Source organism: Capsella rubella, unplaced genomic scaffold (genome assembly GCF_000375325.1).
Source record: "Capsella rubella cultivar Monte Gargano unplaced genomic scaffold, Caprub1_0 scaffold_6, whole genome shotgun sequence".
In the NCBI taxonomy this organism is placed as follows: domain Eukaryota; kingdom Viridiplantae; phylum Streptophyta; class Magnoliopsida; order Brassicales; family Brassicaceae; genus Capsella; species Capsella rubella.
In genome coordinates, this window is record NW_006238918.1 from 13,977,222 (window position 1) to 13,990,835 (window position 13,614).

The 13,614-nt window shown below is 31.6% G+C and overlaps 2 protein-coding genes across 3 annotated transcripts; one reads left to right on the forward strand and one right to left on the reverse strand.

Moving 5' to 3' along the window:
- Positions 1 to 485: 485 nt before the first annotated feature.
- LOC17881857 (ubiquitin carboxyl-terminal hydrolase MINDY-1) lies at positions 486 to 4,838 on the reverse strand. Its single transcript, XM_006287125.2, has 13 exons — positions 4,516 to 4,838; positions 3,998 to 4,116; positions 3,792 to 3,898; positions 3,625 to 3,712; positions 2,621 to 3,314; positions 2,237 to 2,467; positions 2,036 to 2,090; positions 1,864 to 1,945; positions 1,695 to 1,775; positions 1,448 to 1,561; positions 1,303 to 1,352; positions 1,066 to 1,186; positions 486 to 834 (listed from the first exon to the last, which is right to left on the reverse strand). The coding sequence occupies exons 1-13, from the start codon at positions 4,748 to 4,750 to the stop codon at positions 730 to 732; spliced, it is 2,082 nt and encodes a 693-aa protein (XP_006287187.1). The 5' UTR covers positions 4,751 to 4,838; the 3' UTR covers positions 486 to 729.
- A 4,878-nt stretch (positions 4,839 to 9,716) lies between these two features.
- On the forward strand, positions 9,717 to 13,519 carry LOC17884461 (agamous-like MADS-box protein AGL14). Of its 2 annotated transcripts, none has more exons than XM_023781364.1 (8): positions 9,717 to 9,899; positions 10,144 to 10,349; positions 12,282 to 12,360; positions 12,453 to 12,514; positions 12,616 to 12,715; positions 12,915 to 12,956; positions 13,063 to 13,104; positions 13,189 to 13,519. In XM_023781364.1, the coding sequence occupies exons 2-8, from the start codon at positions 10,165 to 10,167 to the stop codon at positions 13,348 to 13,350; spliced, it is 672 nt and encodes a 223-aa protein (XP_023637132.1). In that variant the 5' UTR covers positions 9,717 to 9,899; positions 10,144 to 10,164; the 3' UTR covers positions 13,351 to 13,519. The 2 variants fall into 2 exon arrangements, with proteins under 2 accessions (XP_023637132.1, XP_006288611.1); XM_006288549.2 differs by having other exon boundaries at positions 10,161 to 10,349.
- The last annotated feature ends 95 nt before the right edge of the window (positions 13,520 to 13,614 follow it).

Below are 13,614 nucleotides of genomic sequence, written 5' to 3' on the forward strand. Positions count from 1 at the left end.
TATCATATAGTAAACATTCGACACAATCATTAAATTAAATCATATAAGAGCATAGTTTTTTATATTCTATAATGGAGAAGACATTTTCTTAGTTTAAGTCTTCCTTGATTATGAAAAGCAGTATATTTCAACAGCTCTAGTGGACGATTCAATTATCAATCGTGGTCCTAGAACTAGATCATTGTCTTGACTTATACAGAAAAACCAAGAAAGAAGAAAATTGACCTTGTTAGTTTGTAAAGAACTTTCAAATTTGAAATAGATTGAATGGGAAATCATCAGTAGCATTTTACTAGAAATTTATTATTTGTAATTAGGTCAATATGAATATATGATTAGCTAAGAAATTAATACTACTGTACTAAGTTATTAAAAATCACATTCTTCAATTAGCAACTTGTAAAAAGTTAGTCAAACTGTGAGCCGGCTAAGCAGAATTTTTATAAAAGACATGAAATGACGTTACTAACGGTGATCACATTCACTTGACAGAATGAAAAAGCCAAATGGTAAGAAACTCATACAAGTGTTAGTTAAATACTTAAATACTTCTCAAAAGATAAAAAGAAAGCTCTAATTTTATGAGCAACAAAAATTAGTTTTAAGGCAAAGCGCAATTACAGTTTTATTTTTTTTGCAGTTAAAACCAGCCAAATTAAAAAAGCTTAAAATTAGTTAGGGAACGAAAGAAAAAAAGGTAGGAAATTTACAGAAGTGACATGAGAGGATTTACATGATTCTACATTTGCTATCTTTATCTTTAGGGGATTTGCCGTCGTGCCTTGAAGACGCAGACGATGCAGCTGATGATGGCTTGTGGCTGCTCCTTGGTACCTGAAAATGGTCAAATACAATATCTGATCTTTTTAGCAGTCAAAGGAAATACCAAAAGAAGCAAAGCTACCTTCCTTTTCAATGAGATTATGATCACGGTATGTGATCATATTGTCGATGTTTACAGTTCACTTTTTAATGCTCTACTCTCTTACAATCATTGTAGTATAATGTTGCAAGATTTTCTATTTATTCCATCATATTATAGTGTTATGAGTAGGAATCAAATACCTGTGGACCAGTGACCAATCGTGAGGCAGCAAGACCTGTTGGTTGTGGCGTTGGATTACTGCGTGGGCTCTGGTCCTCGAACTCTTGTTGTTGCAAAGCTATTGCCAGTTGTAGATCAGAGCTGCGTAGAACCATGGAAATCAAACAATCATAAACATGTTTAAAAGAAGACAATCATAAAAAATGCATAAATGTGTTCTGGTGAGAGTGGTCAAAGAAAGGTATGTGATAATTTACTTGACATCTATGTCTGTGTCTGCCACATTGTTGATACTGGCAAGGTAATCCTGCGAGGGACAACCAAAAGATTTAAAAAATGATTGAAATGGTAAAAGAAAAAGATCTCGCATAGATTAGCGATTATGTAATGAAGAAAACATACAGCAGTATTTGTGACTGCGTTTCGTTCATCCCATGTACCACTTGCGCCACCTGTGCTGCTATCAATTTTAAAGTCCTTAAAGGTGGCAGTCATAAATGCAGTGTCGCCATTAACCTGTAAACAAGTTGCATGACAATAGTGGTCACAACAAGCCAGCGCTATAGAGGTTGTGGGCAAAATTTATTTCCTTAAAAGAGGCCAAAATTAGCAGCTAAGACAAATACTGAGTAAGTAACTTTGCTGATACCTCGTTTAATTTTTCCCAAACCAAATCAGGCTGATTCAGGTAACCTTGATCTGTAGCCAAAAGATAAAGTTCACCTTCATACTGACAAAAAAGACAGCAACAAGAAGTATACAATTGGAATTAACCTGTTACAATCCAAAAGATGGAAATGTCTACAAACCAAACTAACCTTGAACATGGTACAGAAATGATTGTTGCGGAAAAAAACACAGAGTTCACGTTCTTTAAGACCCTCTTGCAAGCGAAAGAGACTGTAAGATATGATCAATGATACATGTAAGATAAGAGCAGTGTAGTCAACGAAAGAATATAACTTCTCAACAATTAATAAGACCACGAACCCACAAAAGGTTAATTGACTGGCACTATTCTTCAAAAAGTTCCTGATTAGTTCACCTGAAAAGAACAAATCATTTAATGTTGCAAAAATATATATATGGAAACATGTGAATAGAGAACGTCTCTATCTACAATGGCATGCATGTATGAGTTTCCCAAAAATTATTTCAAGCATATCCCAAGTAGATCAGATAGAGTTTTACCTTCTTCTGCAGTGAGCCCATCTGTTGTCCTCCCTTCAGAAGAACAATCACCAACATTCTTCCCAACCCTTTTACCAAGAAGGGACTCACCTTCATAAACAGGTTCTTTTTCCGCACAAACTGGAGCCACTGTGTTTACACATTCCTCACCTTCATACATAGGTTCATCGGTAGATATGGGGGAGGTAACAGCATTGGGTACATCGTCATGGTGAGATGTGCAACTAATATCTGGAGATGCAATGGGCATTTCCGTGAGAATTTTTGTATCTAATATATTCAGATGCAATCTTAGCCAATACAAGTATATAAGATGCAGTAGTAGTTTAATTATGTAAAGAGATATCTGTAAGGTTACTTAATTTATGAAAGAGTAAAAACTACCTGCTGCATCAGGCTTGAGTAGACTCTCCGAACTGTGTTCCGTTTTGGTGGACTCCATATTAGCCTTATCCACTGAGAGCCCCTCAGAAGAAGTTGCATCGACAATGGCCTCTTTGCTGCTACTCACGTTCTCAGCATCAAAAGCCGCTTCACATTCAGATTCCTTGGAAGATAACTGATCATGATTATGATCCTCACTTTTAATCGTAATTGATGTCGGAAATTCCCCAACTTTGATCATATTCCCATCTTTTTCTGATGCTTTATCGTCATCAGATTTGAACTGTTCTAGCTGACTGATATTAGTACAATGGGTGCTAGTTGGACTAGCATCTGAAAATGTGAACGCAGAGTCTTGATTGGTTGAGTCTTCGTGAGTGTTCGGAGCTGAATCATTCCCCTGCCCCTGTGATAACTGCAAAGCTTGTAACAATTCTGTTTCTTCTTCAAGGTCCCCCTTTCTCATTCTACGAAGCTCTGCTGCAGCAGGAGGAGATTCATCAAAAGATCTTGTTTTCGAAAGACATGGTGAAGGAACCCCTAAAGCTGCAGTAGTTGCCGCAGCAAAATCAACAGAATCTTCTCCAGGATTTTCATCACCTATAGCCTCTACATTCTGCGTCTCCAGTGCAACTAGCTCACCCATTAGAGCATTATATGACTTGCTGCCAATTGCATTAGCTGCTTCAACATCCTGTAGGTATGTACAGGGAAAGCAATTAAATCAATTCTTTGACTACAGACCAAGGATTAATAAAGACAGCATCTTAAAAGGAGTGCTCTTGACCACTGTTCCACTCCATAATGAGCCAAACAATGGATATAAAGAATAAAGTAGCCTATGTATGTTTCTCAACTCTCAAGATGATAAAAAAGAGAAGATGACCCCACATCTCAAACATCCAAACACAAAAGAAAAGAAAGAAAAAGAAAAGAAATGTCAACGGCCTATACTAATGAACAGATGGAACCATTCATATAAGGAATGAAACAAAATGATATACCTGGGGATCAACTATCCATCCATGATATAAGGGAATGTCAAGTAAATCAAATATTGCACATTCAGGTGTGAACTCAAAATCATCAATCCTGCAACCAGGTAAAAAAATCATGTTATCATAGGAATTTCGACATAGTAGAAGGAGAAACAGAGAGACAAAGTATTAACCTCCTGAATTTAATATTGACATCAATTCCAGTCGTAAGCCGTGGAAGAAGATCAATTGCATCAGCAATGTTCTGTTGCTGGTTCTCAATATATCCTTCATCTTTGTTCTGCCATTAAGAAATTTAAAAAAATTAAGTTCATCCACATAATAATCAGGCCATAAAGATATTATAAAGAACAGGCAAGAAGAAAAACCAGCTTATTACATTGACTTTACTATTGGAATCAATCAGTCTGTCGACCACGAGAGACATCAATCTCTCTTGAGAAACTTCATAACAGTCAGGATTCAGATTCAAATTGTTTCTCAAGAGCAGAACATTACCTGTTGCATCCAACAATCAATGAATTATGAAGCATACAAAATTTCAGAAGGTTTAACATCCAGATTAATACTCCCCTTAGCTAAAATTCTCACACTTAGAAAAAGTATCAGTCATTTCTACGAGAAGGTACCAGATGATCAGTACACTACGCATCAAATCAACGATTAGAGATAACAAAGCCAAAGAATACTCATTACATATTTACATTGTACGGAACCAGCAAACCTAACAACGATTCTTCAATTTTTTTTTTCACAAATTCCACAAAAATAGTAACGATAACATAAACAATCAACGATCTCATCACATCAATTCCACTATCCAAACCCCTAATTTGAAGTTTTCATCAACCCTAAGGTGAACGAAAATGGAAAAAAAAAAAGAAGGAAGGAACATACAAATTGCTAACAAAGGACAAGGTCCATTTTCGTTTTGGAGAATGATAGGAGTGGTTCGTCCAAGGAACTGAATCGATTTCGTCTTATACAAAACCTCCTCCGTACTAGTAGTAGGAGGAGGAGAAGTAGTAGTTTCCTTTGGCAAATCTTGTTGCTGCATCGCTTCTTCGTGATTTCTCTGCGTGTCTTCGCTCGGCGAGTCTGAAGGCGGAGGTGGAGATGAAGCGCTCGCCATTGATGATGATGATCAAACCAAATCCAAAAGTCAAATTATCGATCGAAGAAGAAGAGAGAAATGTTGAAATTTCCGAAGAAATGTTCTTTTTTTGTTTTCTGATCCAAATCGAAAGAGGAAGCGAGCGAGAGAGGAGCAAAATTTATATTTTTGAGAAAGAAACTTTTTTGGTGATATTGAAAATTAATCGCTTAATTAAACCGGTATGTACCAAATCATTGATTCCGGTATGCAAGAAATTGCAATTGATTCGATTGCGTTACGGCATTTGGTTTAGGAAGAATGAAAAGATTATGGTTAGACCAATAAGGTTTGGGTTAACCAATTTTTTGGGTATCTTTAGTGCGTATTAGCTTTTGCCCTTTGGGGTAAGAGGTCAATTTAATTTCTTATCATAACAACGTCCGAAAAAGTCATCTTTTAATTATTTTTAATTCATTTTTAAAATATTAATAACCAGAAAAATCTCTTGAAATAATCCATTAAAATTTTCTTGATACGATCATTTACACAAGAATTTAGTAAGTACATCACGCGTATTTTTATTACAGTCGTACACGTTATTTTTCAAATATTTATTTCACTTTAAAATAAACATATATTTAAAATTAAAAGTATAACACAAAAACAAAAAAGTTTATATAAAAGTACTTTTATTATGTTTCTTTACACTAACAAAAAGAAAATAATAAATAATCAGTATCCAAAATAAAATTTCTTCGACAACTTCATTAACTTGAAAGCTTATGAGATTCATCAAATTAGGTTTGTTGGTAGATATAGATTTTAATAGATATCTTGAGAAGAAGATTCAAAAACTCTAGCTAATAAATCACAAGTGACAAGTCACATACAACTATACAAGTACCCTCATACAACTACAAGCATGCAAATCCAGTCAATGTGTTAATGTTTGGTCCATTTGTAGCAAAAAAACCCAATGGGCCATTTGCTGATGACAAGTAAATGGGCTGTAACTGAAAAGCAAAAAAAACCCAAAAGGCCATTTGAAGCCTAACCACTCGTCTAGGTCTCAAGTTTCTTCTGACCTTCATTTTTTTTTTTTTTTTGGAACACACATGGTTAAGAACTTAAGATACAGTATTACGTTATAAATTATTTCACAAACAGCTTCTATAATTTCTTTGATCTAATCAAGTTACTTTAGCATTTGTCTTATTCACAGTAGAAACTAGAAGTCCTATATTTTCTCTACGTTTGTTAATGTCTTGTTATATATGTACTTCTTTACACTAACATATACATTCAAATGCAAAAATAACAAGTACAACAAGTCAACAACACATGCCTAAATGAAATAACATAATGTCTCCCTTATAATTTAACACACAATTAATGTTAGTTCTTTGATTTAGTTTATCCTATGTGTTAGCTATATTAATCAAGCTTAATCTATGATAACTTTAATCACTATTTCATGGTCCTTAGAACGCTTTAGTATTTTAGTTTTGGACTTTTGGAGTCATTCAAGTATACCAAAACTTGTAAACATGCTCGATGAAGAAACAATCATGCATGCGGCTTCTTATAATTACCATATATTTTCATCTATAATTTCTATCATAGTAACCACAAGAAAGAATCAAAGGTCTTATATACTTTTTTCTCCCAGCATTCATAGATATCTTATTAATCATTTTAAGCATTTGGTTTGTTCTATTCTTATAATCTTGTAAGTTTTTTTTCTTGCACCAACCTTACTTTAATTGTAAAAAAAAGACATCTAATAAAAAGACTCATTTATTTTATACCTGGCATACATAGTGTGGTCCAAAGGCACATTTTCATAGTGGTCCAAACCAAAACCACATTTTCTAGCCTACCACACGAAGGTCGAAATCATGGTTTGGTGACTCTTTGACATGGAAAACGTTAACACTACTAATTCAACTTTGTCCATAAAATAAAACTCATTATAGCACAAATATCGCTTAAAACATAACAATCACGACTTGTCTAAGTTTACAAACTTAAAGATGATGTGAAGAAACTTATAATTTTTAAAAAGATGGGATATTTTTCACATAAGAAAACAAAGCCATTAAGCCTAATAAAAAATGGAGTCTCCAAATCATATTTATAGCAAAAGCTTATACAAATAGCATGTTGTGGGCAAGTGCTTGTGGTCCTCACAGCGTGCAACACCTGTAATCGAGTCACAAAAAAGATATGAATCAGAATAAATTCTAATTAATTGGGAAAAAATTAAGGCATCCAATAGTGGCTAAGCACCTGCTTAAGTGCTTAGTAGAACAATAATTACAGTATTAAAAGAATATAAAATTTGGAGAAGAATAAAGTTAAATTATTTTTTGAGGGAAGTGGGTAGAAGAAAAATTAGGAATGCACCAAATAAGGGAGATGAGTGGCCATGTGAGGGTCGTGTACGGAAGTCATAAAACGTAGCATTTGTTTTATTGGTTTACTTACCACTGGCATGGTGCTGCGTATATAAGAGTGTGGGTTTTGCTTTTAATAATATGCTCGTACGAACGAACATATATGTCCACAGATTTAATAATGTATATCAGAAATAGTAAGAAATTTTTATTTTGGAATTCTGTGCTTTATATGTATTGTTTTCATGATTCAACTAATTTTATTGATAACCAAGATAAAAAATAGAATGTATAATTAAAATACAATGCTCGAAGAAAAGAAAACTAAAGCCAACAAACAAAATATTATATTTTCGATTTAAAATTTTCCGGAGTTTAATTAGGCCTTCGAAGGAAACGGAAAACTTTGAAACCACAAAACGCAAAAACTTAAAAAATCTTTTTGCTAAAGTGAAAAACTCAAAGCTAAGATGAAAGAGGACGAATTCTTAGATTAAAAACTGAAGTAATTAGACTAAAACCCTACAAAAATATTTTCTTTATTACTTTTTATTTGTAGGAAATGATAAAATTAATTGTGTTTTACAAAACTCACCCGAAGCTCATATTTTGTGACTAATTACATATCATATCATATCATATATATATCCGAGTAAATCACTTGTTCTTCGCAACCAAAGCTATACGTCATCTCTAATACAAAAGAAAAGAAAGTATTGTGAATAGAATATGATTTATTCCATTTTCTTTATATATAAGTGTGAGTAAACATGGTGACATATCCAAATTATAAGAAAGTATTGTGATTTGTACGTGAGTAGTATACAGTTCAAAAATGGAGATCAAACGGGACGAGAGAGCGTGAGGAAGATTCTTGTCCGAGAGGAGCTGGCAACCGACAGGGTTGCTGCCTGTCTTTAAGTGCATTTGCTTAACTCACTTTGACAGACACCACCGGATCTATAGGTTGTGTCGGTAATAATGCAAACGTGTCATCACCTTACCCGTTACCATGTTGTTATATATACGTCTTCTTATTACAGTGATGAGGTAAGTGATGTTATTATAGTAACTAGGTTCGGACCCGCGCTACAGCACGGGGGAAATAATTACATATATATAACTTTTATCGGATTAGAATATGTTACATTTTAATTTTGTTAGAGTGCAGTCGATTACGGTAAATCATATATTTGTATAATAAGTTTAAATAAAATAATAAAGGAAAAACCGAGTAAATAATCATATACTGAGTTTTGATACAATTAAAAACACGGTGAAAATTTAACAGCACGAAATAATATTTGTCGATAAATTATTCATTTTGGCCATTTTTGTAGTAAAAGTAGGAATATACATAAAAATTACATATTTACAATATATTTTTTGAAAGTCCAACCCGTAACAGAATTCATTTCGTAAAAAATATTATTCGTAACTCGTTTTATCATTATAATTGTGATTTTAACAAACTACCCGTGAATTATCTAAAATTTACATATTTTGATATATAATATATTTTATCAATAAAAATTATGTCTCCAAAATTACATTTATATCTTCAAAAAAATATTTCGATATTTTAAATTTTAAAAGTTTTATATATTTAAACCTTTTATTTATAATATTTTGAAACTATTTGAAATATTAAATATGCTCATGTAACAATGGTTTTAATATTGGTCATACTTATAATGATTTTAAACCGTTGTCCAATATATTTAACCGAGTGTAGTTGAGTATTATATGTCCGTTTTGAAAAATTCAAATTGCAACATATGCAAAAAAAATTTAAATTTTTATTAAATATTTATATTATATAGTATAATATCATAAATTAAAAATAATATCAAATAAAAGTGAAAGAAGAATAATATTTTTTAAATAGATTGTATTAAATTAGTTAGAGAAATATTAGTAAATCTTATAATTAATTATGGAAATAATACAATCCTAAAATTAGATTTGGAAAGTATCCGGTGTATGTATCCAAACCCATTAATCTATCCAATTTTAAAAGATCCAATTACAAATTTCGGGTAATTTTTTGAAATTGACCCGACCCGGAAGCATTTTTGTACTTCTCTTTTACTAATATAGGGATCACTAATCACTGGAATCGCAAATATAATAGCACTTTGAGACGGTTTCAGCAAATCACTTTTTCTAAACTTTACTTTTAAGAACAAACTTTAAAAAATCCATATTCGTCGTAGGAAAATTAATTTATCTTAATGCCTAGTTTCTTTTGTAGAGTCTTTATATATTGTAAATGTGTATGCAATTATGTAACGCTAAGTAAAAACTAGATACCATATAACGATTATAATAAACATGCCTTATTGGAATATATTCTCCACCAAAATTGTATGCTCTTATAATATATAAATTTTTACCAAAAGAAGAATGGATATCTTATAATGCTGTTTCTATAATTAACTATACCCATGTACTTTAATTAAGCACTTTGGTCTAGGGTTATATATATAGACTATATCATATAGGTATATAGAAAAATAATTATGGCTATGGATTAGAGTATATATATAACCCAATAAACCCCTCAAATTATAGATTATCATTTTACGGATAGAGGAATAACTTAAAGTTTTTTTTTTCTCTTCACATTTTGTTGTCATTGGCTCCTGATTTCATAAAATTTAGGGTTTCCAAGAATTCTCCATTTCTCTCTTGCCGACTCTTCCCCAAAGACTCTCTCTCTCGTCTCTCTCCTTCATCTTTCTCTTAGAGAAACAAATCAATCAAAAGCATACACAAAAAGAAAGAAGGTAATCTTTTAATTTCCTCAACTCTATCTTAGCCAAATTTCTAATTTGATATATCTCTATTTACAGTAGAAGGTGTTATTTTTCTTGTTCTTGTAGTAATTAAGAAATCTTTCTCTATAAAGTTCAATAATGGCTTCCATCTACTTTTAATTGAAATCAAGTAATTTTTTCATTTAATTTCTCATGGATATAAAGAGAAGGAAATATTCAAAATTAAAAAGTGTTGATGATGATGATGAATTAGGGTTAACTGTAAAGCAGGAAGATGGTGAGGGGAAAGACAGAGATGAAGAGGATAGAGAACGCGACGAGCAGGCAAGTGACTTTCTCAAAGAGAAGAAATGGACTTTTGAAGAAAGCTTTTGAATTATCAGTCCTTTGTGATGCTGAAGTTGCCCTAATCATCTTCTCTCCTCGAGGCAAACTCTATGAGTTCTCTAGCTCCTCCAGGTATATTTATCACCTTCATAGCTTTTATGTATTTGCTCATTCGCTATATATCTTGATCCGATGCATCAAGATCAATTTTGTTTTTTTTTGTTCATGAATAATTTACTAAATTTCATGAATAGTTTTGTCTATCACCATATATATATTTTTTCCTAGACTCTATTGATATAATTGGTCTGTGCGTGTTAAAATGAAGATTCTTAATTTTAAAGAGAAAGCCAGGATTCGAGACTTAAAACGTGGTTAGCACATGGTTTTATCTTGGAAATGTAAAGTAAAGTTTGTAATTTGTTTATGAGATAATTAATTTGGACAAACTGACAAAAAAAATTCCAGTTAAATAAAAAACAAGAAGCTAATAAGTATGAGCGTACAGTGTTCTTACTCAAATTAGGCAATAAAGTCACAAATCATATTAGCTAGATTCCATTTTCATCACTTTCATATTTAACCAGATTTGGGAAAAAAATGTTTCCTTCTTTTAGAGGTGCATGTGTTTCCCTATATATATACTTGTTCTTGTGTGTCTTGTACACTTATTACTACTGTGTGTTTCCCTACACACACACACACACATCGCATTCATGTTTCGATAAGTATATATACTAGTTAGAATTACGTAGTGTAAACACTCAAGCACATGTATTATGTACGTATAGTTGAATATATTGATGTATTTGCAAAGTTTTGTTTCTGAATATGATCAGATATATGCATGATTTTGGTTATATTTTGTAATTTGAATGAATGGTTTTCACACTAGTCAATTAATAATGATGAGATTTGAGTATTCTGATGTCACTGGAAGCCAAGTATTGTATAGTATATATCATGTACATTTCATTTATAGGTACATACATACATACTTGAACAGCTAGGTATGATTATGATATATCTTATATATTTATTATACGCGAACATAACTATGTAATATTTACTAGAATAAAATGGGAATCAATGAAAAACTTGGTGAAAAATTTATGTCCCTTTTGAAACTCTTTTTTTTTTTTTTTTTTTGTAAATATATATTGGTCGATAAATAGCTGGCCAACGTATGTTTCTTTAATTTCTTCTTGGGCAAAGAGAAATTTCTAAACCAAAATCGAAAATTTGAAAAATACTAAACGTTTTTATTTTTCTTATATAGTCTGCATTACCACTAATACCGGTTAGATCCAAACTTTATTCAACCATTCTCATATATAATTTGTAGAATGTGTGTGTATATGTGGATGCATGTATCTATGTACATATAAGATCTCTATGTATGTTTATGGTGGTAACACAGACGCATTTGCCACACTTTTCACCCACAGATAGTACAAAGGCCACTCTTTATATCAGTGATGACAGTGAAGGAGTCATTTAGCATGTGTCTAGATCAGAATATGTTGATTCTTTCTATGCTTTCTCTATTTATTTATAGTTTTTTCTCTAGTTATAATATGTATATTGTACGCTTATATAACTATGTGTACTTTATTAGACAATTTTTAAGAAGAGGGGGTTAATATCACAATTAACTAGGTGTTATTAATCACGTACCTACCTGTTAACCAGTTTCGTTATTACTTAATTAAGCCATATACATGACTAGACGGTCTCTTTGATTTTGTTTCAACATGTATATTATCTTTTAGTTATTAATACTTTTACCACATTATAATACTTCTCAAGATCAGCATAATTAGATTTGTATAAGTTTTATTAGGTCAAAATATATATGTAAAGGTTATATGTATTCCTTAAAAAATTATATGATAGATACATATATAATACTTTTGACTCTCTGTGTTTATTAGAATAATAGGTTTGGGGTGAAATATGTTATGTTTTAATTAGTGTTTGAGAAATATATATAGCTTAGACTTTTGCTTCTTGATATCATTTTCTTTGGTTTTCAAGTACTGATTAGATTTTTGAAAATTTCAGTATACCAAAAACAGTAGAAAGATATCAAAAGCGAATACAAGATCTTGGGTCTAACCAGAAGAGAAATGATAACTCACAGGTAAACCAAACTTTCTATGACATACTTGTTAATGTATCATGGTCATTATTCATTTTTAATTTGCATTTAACATGATCAAACTTTGTTGACAGCAATCGAAGGATGAAACCTATGGCTTGGCGAGAAAGATTGAACATTTGGAGATTTCGACAAGGTTTTTGAATACAAAACATTTAAGAATATTTTTGTTATGATATGTAAACTTAGACATCATTGTAAGTTTTTTTTTACCCATATATATGAATACATTTGCAGAAAAATGATGGGAGAAGGACTTGACGCATCTTCGATAGAGGAGTTACAACAATTGGAGAATCAGTTGGACCGAAGCTTACTGAAAATAAGAGCCAGAAAGGTAACTTACCATATATGTAATGATCATGCACACACTTAGAGAAATTATCATGTGCAACATGCATGCACAAGTGATGATAAAAGAACCTCATATGTTATCTTTTATATATGAGTCATTTTTGTTGTGAAGATATCTATTATTAGAGTTCTTAAATACTTGTTTTACCGACTAATTTAGCTATTTTATTTCTTAATTTCAGTACCAATTATTACGTGAAGAAATTGAGAAGCTAAAAGAAAAGGTAACACTTGTAGTTTTTTTGTATAATTATATGTATAAAAATGTATTACTTAGGTATTAATTAAACTGTAAAACCATATTTTTTCGGTTTCTTGTCAATATTTTAGGAGAGGAGCCTCATTGCAGAAAACAAAATGCTGATGGAGAAGGTACTGATTATGTTCTCTAATTCTTAAGTAATTATATTTTTTATTTGAGTTTTAAAGTTGAGTTAATGTGTGAATATAATGAAGTATGAGAAGCAAGGAAGAGGAATAACAGCAAGAACACCATCATCATCAACATCATCAGAACTAGACATAGACAACAATGATGAAATGGAAGTGGTGACTGATTTGTTCATTGGACCTCCTCCTGAGACTCGACACTTCAAAAAATTTCCTCCTCCAAATTAACGTATAGTATATATATTTGCTTATAAACATTCACCATGAAAAGATTAATATCTCACAACTTTACATATTATATATAGGGAATTCATATTTTCCCTGCAAGAAAAGTTTATGTTGATGATTACTGTATTTAACTTCTTCTTCCTTATTTTTTTTTTGTCTTTTGTATCCTCTAACAACTTTGAAAATCCAAAATAAATTCACAACACATTAGTTTATATATAGCTATCTATATATACCATAATTAATTCCTTGACATGTTTTTTT

Coding starts and splice junctions, on each gene's coding strand:
- LOC17884461 (XM_023781364.1), top strand. CDS start 10,165: ATGGTGAGGGGAAAGACAGAGATGAAGAGGATAGAGAACGCGACGAGC. Junction 12,361..12,452: donor AGAGAAATGATAACTCACAG/GTAAACCAAACT, acceptor CTTTGTTGACAG/CAATCGAAGGATGAAACCTA. Junction 12,515..12,615: donor CATTTGGAGATTTCGACAAG/GTTTTTGAATAC, acceptor ATACATTTGCAG/AAAAATGATGGGAGAAGGAC.
- LOC17881857 (XM_006287125.2), bottom strand. CDS start 4,750: ATGGCGAGCGCTTCATCTCCACCTCCGCCTTCAGACTCGCCGAGCGAA. Junction 4,117..4,515: donor TTGTCCTTTGTTAGCAATTT/GTATGTTCCTTC, acceptor TGGATGCAACAG/GTAATGTTCTGCTCTTGAGA. Junction 1,187..1,302: donor GACACAGACATAGATGTCAA/GTAAATTATCAC, acceptor GGTTCTACGCAG/CTCTGATCTACAACTGGCAA.